The sequence below is a fragment of the Hemicordylus capensis genome, chromosome 5 (genome assembly GCF_027244095.1).
Source record: "Hemicordylus capensis ecotype Gifberg chromosome 5, rHemCap1.1.pri, whole genome shotgun sequence".
In the NCBI taxonomy this organism is placed as follows: domain Eukaryota; kingdom Metazoa; phylum Chordata; class Lepidosauria; order Squamata; family Cordylidae; genus Hemicordylus; species Hemicordylus capensis.
The window spans coordinates 47,986,888-48,001,055 of NC_069661.1; the positions used below are offsets into that span (position 1 = coordinate 47,986,888).

Genomic DNA, 14,168 nt, shown 5'->3' on the forward strand with positions numbered 1-14,168 from the left:
TCTACAGCCCAGTCAGCAAATCAACATGCAAAAGAGCAGAAAGCTGCTTTACCTTTAAAAAGAAAATACCATCATAAATAGATTACAACAAAATAGTAAGTTTTTGCCACTTCACATTGGGGAGGAGGTCTTTGAAACGAAGTACTGTGACCAAGGCTCAACAAAGACTGTTGAGACTCAACAGGTTTTTAAAACCTGAACAGCTTATCCTTACTTCACAGAAAGTAACATGAATTACAGCTGACTCCTATTTAGTTTTTGTTTGTTTGTTTATATTATATTTGTATACTGCCCCAAACTTCCACCTTTGGGTGGTTTACAGCAACATAAAACAAATTAAAACAAAAATTAAAACCTTGAAACAATTTAAACCACAAGTCTAGTTAAACAGCTTGGGTGAATACATGTGTCTTTAGAGACTTTTTAAAAGTTATCAGGGATGTCTCTAGGCAACCCATGACCTAATGTGAACCAAAAGAAAGAAAAGAAAGGGGAAATCAGCACCAGAGAGTAGGATGAACAGAAAAATAAGATCTGAAACTGGTACCCAAAAATGATTATTCACTGAGATATCTATACTGCCCTGTGTGCTCCAGTAGAAACTCTTTTTCAATGACCCTATTCATTTATATAAAATGTAAATATGAAAGTGAATACAAAATGCTGAAGCAAATCAATAAATGTCTGGTTTTAAGTGAGATATATTTGTTTTGTGATATTAACTGAAAAGCTTATTGTGATGTGAACTTATTAGTATAATAAAAACTAATTGCACATTTCAATATAGCCTACAACATCCATATTTCAAAGGATTTGAGAAGAGACAATAATCAACACCAATTTTAATTAGTGGGATATCATTGTAATTCAAACTTTATTGCCTGTTTCACTCTTTCAGCTTTTTTTTTCATGGATGTTCAGTTGCTTAAGACAGTTTTGGATAAGAGTGAGGCAGTCAGTACCATTTCAATGAAAATGAATTCAGTTCTGAGTGATATTCTGATCCACTTTGAATGACTGCCAACCAGGCATGAAATTTATTGCATGTGCTAGTGTTGTACCATGGGCTGATTCCCTTGAGCAACCTAGCATGCCATATCAACATATTGGGAATTTTATTCAGCATGCCCATCCCTGGGAATTCCCACTGTCACAGTTGCTACATGAGCTGCAGTGGGGCATGACATTTAATGCAGTAGTGACTAGCACTGTCCTGGATGTCAGTCAGATTTCTCACATATTAAATTCTTAGGAGCTATAAGAGCACATACATGATTGTATTCTACACATTTTCCTGTGCTCCTCCTCTTCTCAGTGTTGTAATTGTGTGAAAAATGAAACTCATCTGAAAACTGTCTCTTGGGATTTGGGTGATGCAGGAATTTCTTTTTCTAATAGTCATATCCCAAACAACACTACATTATTTACATAATCATGACTTTCTTATTAAATAATAATCAAGCAATTATTTTGCTACCTAGGGCATTTTCTTAGGATGAATGGCTGGTTATGAGAGCTTGCTCCAATTCACTGAAGTTGATGATCCTCTAGGCAGTGTAGCTGACATTTTTATTATTCTTTTCATTTTGGTTTAAAATTAGAAGCAAATGCAATATTTTATGTATTTTTCATAACACCATTGTTTTTCTTAATAATTTCAAGCAGTGCTGCTCCTGTATTAGGGCCTAACCAACTTGTAACCATCTCTACAGAAGAGCTGGTTTTATATATGTGCAGTAATGAGGTCATTCTCACAACCAAAATAACGAGGGCAGGGGAGAAGGCAGGAGCCTATCTGTCTTTCCCCCACATGATTGGTGGTTCCTCTAGGCTCCACCACCTTCGCACCCACACAAGCAGTGTAGCAGTGGGAGAAGCTAGCAGAAGGAAGCCCAGCTGCCACGAATCCCACAGTGCAGTGCATTGTAAAAGTTCCTGTTGCCTGGTCGCTCCTTCCCCCAGCCTCTATGGTTTTAGTGGCTGCCGGCAACACGAAAAGAGCTGCCAGCAGACTAAGGACCCACACAACTGGGCAGTGAAGCAGGAGGCATGCGCACATCCTCCTACCTAACTTTTAGCCTGAGTTTCAAACCCAGGCTACCCGGTGGAGGAACACCTTGCGCTTTTCATAACTAGCCCTACCCGGGTAGGGTTAGCTAGCATTGCCTTACCTGGGTAGGGTTGGTCATGAGAACAATGTCATTGTGCTTTTAAGACTTATCAGATGTGTTCTGTTATCCAATTGTAATTATGTGGTCTTTTCTTGAAAAGAAAAAAATGCCCTTATTTACCTCTGTATAGTCCCATCTCAGTCTCTATAATACTGAAGAAAAAGTAACTTCATCACCAGTGTGGTGTAGAAGTAGGACTGGGGAGACCTGAGCTCAGATCCCCATTCAGTCATGAAACTCACTGGGTGACTCTGGGCCAGTCACTTATTTCTCATCCTAACCTACCTCACAGGGTTGTTGTCAAGATAAACATAACCATGTACACCACCTTGGGCTCCTTGGAGGAAGGATATAAATGTAGTTAATGAAATAAATACATAAATAAATAAAATTAAATGTTGCATTCCTTCTTATTAGAAGGCTGCAACCTTCTTATTTGCATGCTCCTCTGAAAGGTCTGTTCACATTAGCTGATGACTTAAAACTTGTCCTATACCACACAGGTCTGTATAAATGTTAATTCATTACAAATGAATTCTGCTGTTCACTCACATGACAAGCAGAGACCTTGTAATCTTCAGGGCACTTGAAATATCAGACAATTAATGTTGCCTTTATGTCCTTTTTCAACTCTGTTCTTTTTTCCTGCTGATGCTGTGGTTTTATTGTTCCTTTTAAAATATTACTACAACTGTTTCTGTAGATATTAAGTTGCCTTGCAGATCCTTTTGGATAGAAAGGTAGTGCATAAATATTTTAAATAAATAAACATATGTATCTATGATTCCATACAGGGTTTGTAGAAATGCAAATAATAAATCAGATTATTTCACATTGAAGTAAGTGTGCAAAATGTCTCCTTCCTTGTTTATCTGCAGCTATAGCCTTAGTGGTGGAAATTCACAGTTCACAATCAACCCTTCAACTGGGCAGATCATCACAAGTGCCCTGCTGGACAGAGAGACTAAAGAGAATTATACTTTGATTGTTGTGGCCAGAGATGGTGGCTTTCCAAAGGCTCTTTCTAGTTCCACAAGTGTTCTTGTCACTCTTGCTGATGTCAATGACAACCCCCCCAAATTTCAACATCATCCATACGTCACTCATATTCCATCACCTACAAGTTCAGGTAAGGTAATAAAACATAATACTGTATTAGCTTTGCTGTTACTTTTGGGCTAATCAGGGAAACTAATGAGCTGATACATCACACTGATCTCTGAGATTTTAATATGCAAGTAATGTTAAATGCCTATATTGGGCAGCAGCGGTATAGGAAGATGCTGAAAGGCATCATCGCACACTGTGCGGGTGATGGCAATGGTAAACCCCTCCTGTATTCTACCAAAGAAAACCACATGGCTCTGTGGTCACCAGGAGTCGACACTGACCCGATGGCACAACTTTACCTTTAATGTTCGTATGAAAGAGCAGACTGGCAGGTCTGCTACTCCTAATGACTAGTATCCCAACACCACAATCAGAGATGCTCTCCATCATTATGGAACACATCAGAGTATAAGATCAGCCAGAGCTCACAGCCTTGAGTGCAAGGAGAGGCTGAGCAAATGTTTTGAATGAATCTGAATAAATAATTGCTCATTTTGCAACTGCACCGTTCCTCTGAATGCCAGCCACTTTTCAGTAGAATTCATGATAGAGTTTTAATTTATTCTGGCATTTATATTGCTACATAAGTACAACAACATCCTGAACTCATTTACTTGCATATTAGGTGCTATAGTAATAGCACTTACTTTCAAGAAAGTGTACTTAGGAAATATTTACTGATATGTCCTAAGTATACTGATCTAAAGCATCAGATAGTTATGTTAGTAGATACAGTTGTATCCATTGTTCAGATTTGTAATATGAATGCTATTTCATGATTTAATGGTAAGGTGTAAATTGCGAATGCATTTTTATTTTGTTCATCTCTAGCTGTTGAAAATTTGGCCTCTCATCTAATTAACTCTTATTACTATGAAAAAGGCAGTGTATCCCAATACTAAATAGGTCAGAATTCCCTGTTCAGAGACTAGTATTCATCTCATGGGATTACTTATTCTCTATTTGTTTTCCTTTGCAGGTACACTTGTATTTGCTGTGACAGTTACAGATGCTGATTCTGGACCTAATGCCGAACTTGATTATTCTCTTTCGGGAAAGAATTCTGAAAAATTCATCATTGATCCAATGCGAGGAGCCATTATGGCTGCTGACCGACTCTCTGGAACTTCTGAAATGACCTTTTCCGTTAATGTGAAAGATGGCGGCTTACATGCAAAGACAGATTCTACAACTGTGACTGTAAGATTTGTGAACAGAGCAGATTTTCCTCAAATCCGAGCTGAACAACACACATTCATGTTTCCTGAAAATCAAGCAGTTGGCACTTTTGTCACTTCAATTTCTGGACTGTCATCCAGAGGCGGTTCTTTGTCTTACTACATTGCTAGCGGTAATCTTGGCACTACCTTTCAGATTGACCAGCTAACTGGCCAGTTCTACATCAGCCAGCCTTTGGATTATGAAGCAATACAGAAATATGTTGTTTGGATTGAAGCCAGAGATATGGGGTTTCCACCATTTTCTTCTTATATAAAATTAGACATAACAGTGATAGACATAAATGATAATGCACCAGTGTTTGAGCGAGATCCACTAATTGCTGAAATACAAGAGAACCTTTCACCATGTAAAATAATTACTGTGACTGCAGTGGACAAAGACAGTGGCCCAAATGGACAGTTAGATTATGAAATAGTCAGTGGTAACAAGGAGAACAGTTTCAGTATCCATCGTGCCAGTGGTGAAATCAGAAGTATCAGACCTTTAGATAGGGAGAATGTTGCCCAGTACACACTTACTATAAAAGCTACAGACAGAGGTACTCCTGTTCAGAGTACAACTGTCCAAGTACTTATTAATGTCTTAGATGAAAATGATAATGCACCCAAATTTTCTCAGATATTCAGTGCTCTTGTACCTGAAAATGCACCTTTGGGTTATACTGTTGCACGAGTCACAACCTCAGATGAAGATATTGGAGTGAATGCTGTCAGCAGGTATTCAATATGGGATACAAATATACCATTTGTCATCAATCCCAATACGGGGGATATAACCATTAGCAGGCTTCTAAACAGGGAGGATACAGATCGCTACAGAATCAGAGTTTCAGCACATGACTCTGGGTGGACAGTAAGCACCGATGTTACCATTTTTGTGACAGACATCAATGACAATGCTCCGCGGTTTACAAAAACATCCTATTACTTAGACTGTCCTGAACATTACGAAGTTGGATCAAAGGTGACCCAGATATCTGCAACAGATCCAGATGAAGGATCCAATGGACAAGTGTTCTACTTCATAAAATCCCAGTCAGAGTTTTTCCGAATTAATGCATCTACAGGGGAAATTTTTAATAAGCAGTCATTGAAGTTCCAAAACTCCACTGGCTCCAGCAGTGTCGGTCTTAACAGACACAGTTTTGTGGTGACCTCCTCAGATCGAGGCAGCCCTCCTTTGCTGAGCGAGACAACAGTCACAATCAATGTTGTGGATAGTAATGACAATGCACCCCAGTTTCTGGCTAGCCAATATTTTACACCCGTCACTAAAAATGTAGCTGTGGGTACAAAATTAATTAAAGTTACTGCTGTGGATGCTAAAGACTTTGGTCTGAATTCAGAAGTGGAGTACATTCTTTCCAATGATGACAATCTAACCGGCAAATTTAATGTGGACACTAAGACAGGTTGGATTTCAGTAGCATCTTCACTGATAAATGATATGAATCAAAATTTCCTAATAAATGTAAAAGCTAAAGACAAAGGCAACCCTCCTCTCTCATCAGAGGTGACTGTGCAGATAGTAGTAACAGAGGAAAACTATCATACACCAGAGTTTTCTCAAAGCCCTATTAGTATAACTGTTCCTGAGAGTCATGCTGCTGGAGCCATTCTCAGGACTGTGTCAGCAAGGGACAAAGATTCTGCTATGAATGGGTTGATCAGATACAATATTTCTTCTGGAAACGATGCTGGCAACTTTGCAATTAACATATCTACCGGTGCATTAAGGCTTGCCAAGCCCCTTGATTATGAGTTATGCCAAAAGCATGAGATTACTATTAGTGCTGTAGATGGAGGATGGATTGCTAGAACTGGGTATTGTAGTATCACTGTTACTGTTATTGATGTGAATGATAATTCTCCAGCTTTCAGCCCAGAAGACTACTTTCCAAGTGTTTTAGAGAATGCTCCTAGTGGGACAACTGTTATACGTCTTAGTGCAACTGATGCTGATTCTGGAGCTAATGCTGTGATTGCATATGCAGTTCAGTCTTCGGACAGTGACCTGTTTGTTATTGATCCTAACACAGGAATTATCACCACTCAAGGTTTTTTAGATTATGAAACCAAACAAAGCTATCATTTAACCATAAAGGCCTTTAATGTTCCTGATGAAGAGAGGTGCAGCTTTGCTAATGTCAACATCCACTTAACAGGGACGAATGAGTATGTGCCACGATTTGTGTCCAAGCTTTACTATTTTGAGGTGTCTGAAGCAGCTTCTAAGGGTACTGTTGTGGGAGAAGTCTTTGCAAGTGATCGGGATATGGGGACTGACGGAGAAGTCCACTATCTAATCTTTGGCCATAGCAGAAAAAAGGGTTTCCAGATTGATGACAAGAGTGGGCAGATCTATGTCACAGGCTCTCTTGACAGGGAAAAGGAAGAAAGAATCTCACTGAAAGTACTTGCAAAAAATGCTGGAAGCATTCGTGGTGCAGATGTAGATGAAGTAGTTGTGAATATCACTATACTAGATGCCAATGACCCTCCTGTCTTCAGCTTAGAAGTCTACCATGTACAAATCAGTGAAGGTGTTCCTTCTGGGACGCATGTCACATTTGTAAGTGCCTTTGACTCTGACTCTCTCCCTAGCTGGAACAGGTTCTCCTATTTTATTGGTACCGGGAACAACAACGGTGCCTTTTCTATTAACCCGCAGACGGGGCAGGTTACAGTTACTGCAGAACTGGATCGAGAAACTTTACCAGTGTACAACCTAACTGTGTTAGCAATTGATTCAGGAGTGCCATCGGCTACAGGAAGTGCCTCTTTATTAGTATCTCTGGAAGATATCAATGATAATGGGCCCACCCTTTCTACCACCGAAGGAGAGATAATGGAAAATAACCGTGCAGGAACACCTGTGATGACGCTTCAGTCTACTGATCCTGATCTTCCTCCAAATCAAGGTCCCTTTTCCTATTACTTACTTAGCACTGGCACAGCAACTAGTTATTTTAGTCTCAGCACAGCTGGAGTGTTGACCACAACTAGAGAGATTGATAGAGAACAAATTTGTGATTTCTATTTGTCAGTGATTACCAAAGACTCAGGCATTCCTCACATGTCTTCCACAGGGACTGTACATATAAAGGTGATAGACAAAAACGATAACCCATCACAACCTAGAACTGTAGAAATTTTTGTTCATTATTATGGCAGTCTGTTCCCTGGTGGAGCATTAGGCAATGTAAAACCTCAGGATCCAGATGTTTTAGACAGTTTCCAGTGCTCTCTTACATCAGGAGTTACAAGCCTTTTCAATATTCCAGCAGGCACTTGTGATTTGAATTCCTTGCCGAGGTCCACAGATGGAACATTTGATCTGACAGTCCTAAGCAATGATGGGTTACACAACTCAGTTACTAGCAGCATCCGGGTATTTTTTTCAGGATTCAATAACGCCACAATTGATAACAGCATCCTTCTTCATCTTAATGTACAAACTGTAAGAGAGTTTTTGACCAATCACTATCTTCATTTTTTACGAATTGCCAATTCACAGTTAACTGGATTAGGAACTGCTGTGCAACTTTATGGGATTTATGAGGAGAACAACCGGACTTTTTTGATGGCAGCTGTGAAGCGAAACAACCATCAGTATGTGAATTCTGGCGGTGTAACCACCTTCTTTGAAAGCATCAAAGAAATACTTTTCCGTCAAAGTGGAGTTCGAATAGAGTCTGTGGATCATGACTCTTGTTTACAAAAACCTTGTCAAAATGGAGGTAGCTGCTTGAGGAAACTTGGTGTAGGCTCTAAGTTAAGGAGCCATGAAAGTGTCCCAGTCATCATCATGGCAAATGAACCTCTGCAGCCTTTTACATGCCAATGCATGCCAGGATACGATGGAACATTGTGTGAAATGGACATCGACGAATGCCTCCCATCCCCTTGCCACAATGGTGGAAGTTGCCACAACCTGGTGGGAGGATTCTCTTGCAGTTGCTCCACTGGTTTTATTGGAATGGCTTGTGAGAGAGATATCAATGAGTGCCTGTCCAGTCCATGCAAAAATGGTGCTCTCTGCCAGAACTTCCCAGGAAGCTTCAAGTGTGTTTGCAAAACTGGTTATACAGGTAAGAATTTGTTGCTTGTACAATTATTCTAAATGAAAAACAGAGTTTAATTAGCAGTGAGCAGTAGCATCCAGTCTAATTCTGCCCTTGCTTTAGAACACTTTGTGTGCACAAGATTTTTTCCTGATCCCCCTGCTTCCTCGATGTATGCCCCTGAGTGTCTACCAACCTTCTGGGACATTTTGGGGAGGGAGCATTGGTTATGGCAGAAGGAAGATGGATTGGGGAGAAAGTGTTATGTGCGTGGAATGTTCTAGTATTAGTCTGGATGCTTCCCAGTATACATACTATTAATTTTTAAACTAAAATTATACATTTTGATTTTATCATTGAGTTGGAAACGGTGAAAGATGGTGCCACCAGATACATGAAAATTCAATTTTAGCAGCATTATGTTCTTAGTGTTCCCACCTCCAGCAAATGTTTTCTTTGCTTGTCCATCTGGCTTAGTCCTGAAAAATACAGGTGATAAGCCTGTGTCTGCACTGCACCACTTCAGACTACAGTGGGGGCTGACATGATGAAATTCTCTCCCAGCAAGGAACACCTATGTGTAGAAAAGTGTTATGCCTGGGAGAAGGCAACATGAAAACCTCCCCCTGACAACTAGTTTTCTGTGTGCAGGGATATGAACATAGGAAAAAATCTTATACATAAATAAAGATGTTGATTTATTTGGCGTAGCTTTCGGTCAAATAGCAGAAACACATTTGCCACATCATCTGCTGTTTATGAAAATTAAAACTGAGAATTAAGCAGTGAATGTTGCAAAGCCTTTGTGTTAGACTTGCAAGAAACAAGTCTGAATTAAAGTTTGCAAGGTTTCATTCTACTCATCTGCCACAGAGAACCTTGTGGAAAATTCAAAATGAGGATTTTGTGCCTTTAACATATCAGTTGAATAGGCAAGATGCCTCTTAGCTTTTTGCGAAGGAAAAGTACCAAGAACTGTCAACACCATGCATTCTGCATCCCCATTGAAAGAGCACCTGTGGCAATAGACATGTTCACTGTAAAAGCTTCCTTGACACAAAAGGAACTGATGGGATCCTTCTGTCTATACTCCAACAGCATAGCATGCTGAGCCTCAGGTCACGAGTAATTATTTGTAATTGAATGGCTGTTCTAATTAACCAAATGATCTGAGATTGAGTTTCACATTGAGTCAGCACATCAAATTATTTGGCCAGCAGCATAGCAGAACAATTCCACGGCACAATGGCGGATAACCCATGGCAGATAACTCTTTAAGTCATTAGCACTGGAGGTTAAATGGGCATTTGCTCACTGGGACACCTCAGCAGAACACTCATTTTAACTGTAGCACTAATGGCACAGCAGGGAAATGACTTGACTAGCAAGCTAGAGGTTGCCGGTTCAAATCCTTGCTGGTATGTTTCCCAGACTATGGGAAACACCTATTATTGGGCAGCAGCAATCTAGGAAGATGCTGAAAGGCGTCATCTCATACTGCGTGGGAGATAGCAATGTTAAACCCGTCATGTATTCTACCAAAGACAACCACAGGGCTCTGTGGTCGCCAGGAGTCGACACTGACTCGATGGCACACTTTACCATTTACTTTACAATGCAGTTACACCAGCCTTGAAGTTTATAATTGGGCTTAATGGAACTACAGTGTTTTGCTGGGATTCATACCATATCAGATGCCTGGAATGTGTGGTATTTTCCCACATTGTTAATTTTCCTCGTCTGCTTGAAAGCAGCAACATACAGCATTGGATCTCTTTCTGTGTCCGTATGATCTTAAGTGTGCTCAGTAAGTTTGGGTTCCTTTTTATCTCTCCAAAAATAGTTGATATAATGGCGATGCAATACCCATGATGGATCTACTGCAATTTTTATCTCCAGACGTTTTTTATTGAGTAAATTAAAACATAGGAAGAGGAGATTGCAACAAAGAACAGACATTTCAACGTATATACGTCAGCTTCAGTGTTCTATATCCCACTGTTTAAAATCTACACTTATATCCAAGACCAGAGGCATAACTAGGGAAAACGGCACCCAGGGCAAACACTGAAATTGCGCCCCCCCCCCCCAAGCGCCCAGAGCCTTTGGATGGATAGGGCGGTAGTATTTTATAGTAATAAAATAATAGTATAAAATAAAATAGTAGTAATAATAATGTAATAAAAATAATAATAAATACCACAAATGTGTGTCCTCCGAGGCGAGGGGATGGCTGTGGGCGGCGGGGGAGCAAGCGGAGTCCGGACTCGTCCCCATAGCGGCGGCTGCCACCAGAGCAACACCAAGGTCTGCCGTGTGGCCCGGCGTCGCTAACCAATTGAGATGGGGCAGGTGCGGGGGTGAGCAAGCGGCAAGCAAGGTCCTTGATTTGCTGCGGCGGATATAACACAGAGCCGTGGCGGATGTAACACAGACGCCGAAGCCTGCCGTTCGGCCCGGCGCCGCCCACAGCCATCCCTTGCCTCGGAGGAGTCGGAGGACACACGGCAGCAGGCAGAGGGACAAAAAACTTTAGGTGCCTGTGGCGGTGCCACGGTGGATGTAACACAGAGCCTTGGTGGATGTAACACAGAGCCCAACACCGAGGCCTGCCATTCGGCCCGGCGTCGCTTCTGAACTGCAAGGCGTGCCTGCGCAGTTTCAAGCTTTGGCGCGCAGGTGTGCCTTGCAGTTCAGAAGTGACGCCGGGCCAAACGGCAGGCCTCGGCGTCGGGCACTGTGTTACATCCGCCGCAGCACCTGTGTTACATCTGCTGCGGCACCGCCGCAGGCGCCTAAAGTTTTTTTGTTCCTCTGCCTGCTGCCATGTGTCCTCCAACTCCTCCGAGGTGAGGGATGGCTGTGGGCCAGAGGCGTAACTATAGGGGGCAGGGGGGGCACGTGCCCCGGGCACCATCTTTTCTGGTCACGTGGGGGGCGCCGCCATGACAAATTTTTTAAAAAATTTTTGTTAATACAAATGTTTCCTGCTCAGTGCAGCAGCGCTGCAGCAGTCAAGGGAGCACATCGGCGCCCCCTCCCCCACAAGCGGTCCCTTCCACGCCGCCCCCCCCATTGCTTTGCTGGCGCCTGGCGGCCAGTCAGTGGCCTGGCTTGGTGGCGGCGGCGGGCGCTTGTGAGGAAAAACCTAAGTATAATGTAGTATGTTGGGAGGGCGGGGGGGCGCCATTTCAGTGCTTGCCCCGGGCGCAGTTTTCCCTAGTTACGCCTCTGCTGTGGGCGGCACCGGGACGAACGGCAGGCCTCGGCGTCTGTGTTACATCCGCCGCGGCTCTGTGTTACATCCGCCGCGGCAAGTCAAGGACCTGCGGCACCCAGCAGCCAGCCGGAGCGAGGCAATGGGGGGGCGCCGGAACCGCTCATGGGGGAGGGGGCGCCACGCACTCCTTTGCGCAAAGGGCGGACTGCTGCTGCGCTGGCGCTGCCATTAAATAATTTTTTTAAAAAAAAATTTGATGGCACTTTTTGGCACCCCCTACCAAGTGGTGCCCAGGGCACGTGCCCTGCCTGCCCTACCATTAGTTATGCCCCTGTCTAAGACTTTCCCCCAATCTACTTAAACACCTGAGTGTTTAATCAGAAAAAGAAATGAGGAAAATCTTAAAGTGCATAGGCCATTAAAGTGTGCAAATAAATATTTTATGCCATACCCTCCGTCTTCCAGGTTTTTTCTCTCTCTGTGTCAGCGATAATCAGGCATAGCTGTGAGTCATCAACCTTCTCCTCTCTCCTCCCCAGTTTGTTATATATTATCCAGGTGTTTAATTAGACTGGGGGAAAGTCTTGGATAGAAGTGTGAATTTTAAACAGTGGGATATAGAACAATGAAGCTGACGTGTATATATATCAAAATGTTTGGTTTTTTTGTTGCAGTCCCCTTTTCTATGTTTTAATTTATGCAATAAAAAAGGTCTGGAGAGAAGTATTGTAACAGATCTCCAAAAATAGCTGACAGAAGAACTTTGGTAGAAATGTAAAGTTGTGTGTTTTCACTTTCTGCTTGCCACAAGAAAAAGTGAAGTGTGCTCAATGGCATTTTTTCTATGCCATTATCTAGCAGCATATTGAAAGGAAAAAAGAAAAAGGCTAGTTCACTCTGGGTGGCTTCACACAACATGCAGCTAGTATGGCTGCCACATACTTCCAGTTCCTGGCAAGCGCACGCTCTCAGCACAAGATTTAAATTCCAGTCCCAGCCTGTCATGTCAACCTGCAATGTCAGGTTGCAGTGCCACACTTCCTTCTGTTACCTGACATCTGTAAACCAAAATTTGAAGCTGGGTGGCAGATGGGTGGTGGAGGGAAGTGTGGCTCAGCAACCCAAGATTGGTGGGTGCATAGGACATGTTGGGACCGGGATTTGCGACTCGCATCTGGAGTGTGTACTTGCCAGGATCCGGCAGTTTGTCTCCGTGATGCTTGTCACCTATTTTGTGAAGCTGTGCTCTACTTCTCAAAACCAGGATTCCACAAAAAGCACTTGCTCGGTGACTGTCCTTCCAATTCAGGTGAGTGGAGCAAAGGCGCAATGAGGGTCAGGCAGGCTTTAGAGCTTGCTATTTCCTTGGAACAGTTAGTGCAAATTCTAAAAATGTGAGAAGCTGGGCTAGTCACTCTGAAGAATTGTTTTGTTGGTGTGTGTGGGGGTGGCGTTAATTATCAGAGTTAGCAGGGATTGCAGCTGAGCTTTCTCTCACAGCCAAACTTTACATTAAGCATGCCATTGGCCCTTTTGTGTTTTTGTTTCCTAGAAAGCTCTCTCCTGCATGTGCACTAGTTATCCCTCTGAGGGTGCCAGGATGTGCAGGAAGGCATCTCCAGCTGACCTCAGGAAGTGGGCAGTGTAGAATCCAAGGGGGAAAGTTGTGGTGTGCAAGGACAAGGCAGTGCAATGGAATCAGGAATATTAATCGTTTAATGATATATATATTATGTACAGAGGAGCAAGTGCAGACTGCTTTCCTGTGCTCTTGCTGCTGGCTGTTTGTTAGCCCCGCCTCTATTCCAGGAACAGGATACAAATAACTAAAGCCCCATTCAAAAGCTGGCCTGGATCAAGAAATGGATGAACCAAAAACACCACAGGCAGGTTCATACAAGGGGAGACTGTCCCTCAAGCACTTTGGACTGAAGCCATTTAGGGCTTTAAGGGTTATGAAGACTAGCACCTTGAATTGAGCCTGGAAAGAGATTGGAAGTCAGTGTAGTTGAAGCAAAACCAGTTTTCTGTGATCCAATGGTCTGGTTCCTTAATATCATAACTGTTGCACTCTGTATTAGCTGCAGTTTTAGGGTATTTCTTTGCCATAAGGCGAGAGAGAGAGAGAGAGAGAGAGAGAGAGAGAGTTGTGAAGAATGCTTCTGGATAGTTCTCTCTAGATAATGGGGTATCTAATTTGGAATAAAGCTTTAGAAGAACAGAACAAGAACTTGAAATGATAAAAGTCTTCTGCAAGATCATTTAGCTTGTAGTTAGAAATGCAAAATTAACGCAAAGAGCTTTTGTTAAGACCTGGTCTGTGCATGTTTTTTACAAAGCAAGTCCTAGGGAATGAAATAAT

At 42.4% G+C, this 14,168-nt stretch overlaps 1 protein-coding gene across 1 annotated transcript in view; it reads left to right on the forward strand.

Annotated features, from left to right (window-relative positions):
• The window catches only part of FAT4 (FAT atypical cadherin 4), a 173,138-nt gene that overhangs the window by 121,338 nt on the left and 37,632 nt on the right, over window positions 1-14,168 (forward strand). The window contains exons 8-9 of the mRNA XM_053254941.1: window positions 3,050-3,300; window positions 4,261-8,613. Coding sequence (XP_053110916.1) covers window positions 3,050-3,300; window positions 4,261-8,613 — 4,604 coding nt within the window. The remainder of the gene's footprint in view (window positions 1-3,049; window positions 3,301-4,260; window positions 8,614-14,168) is intronic.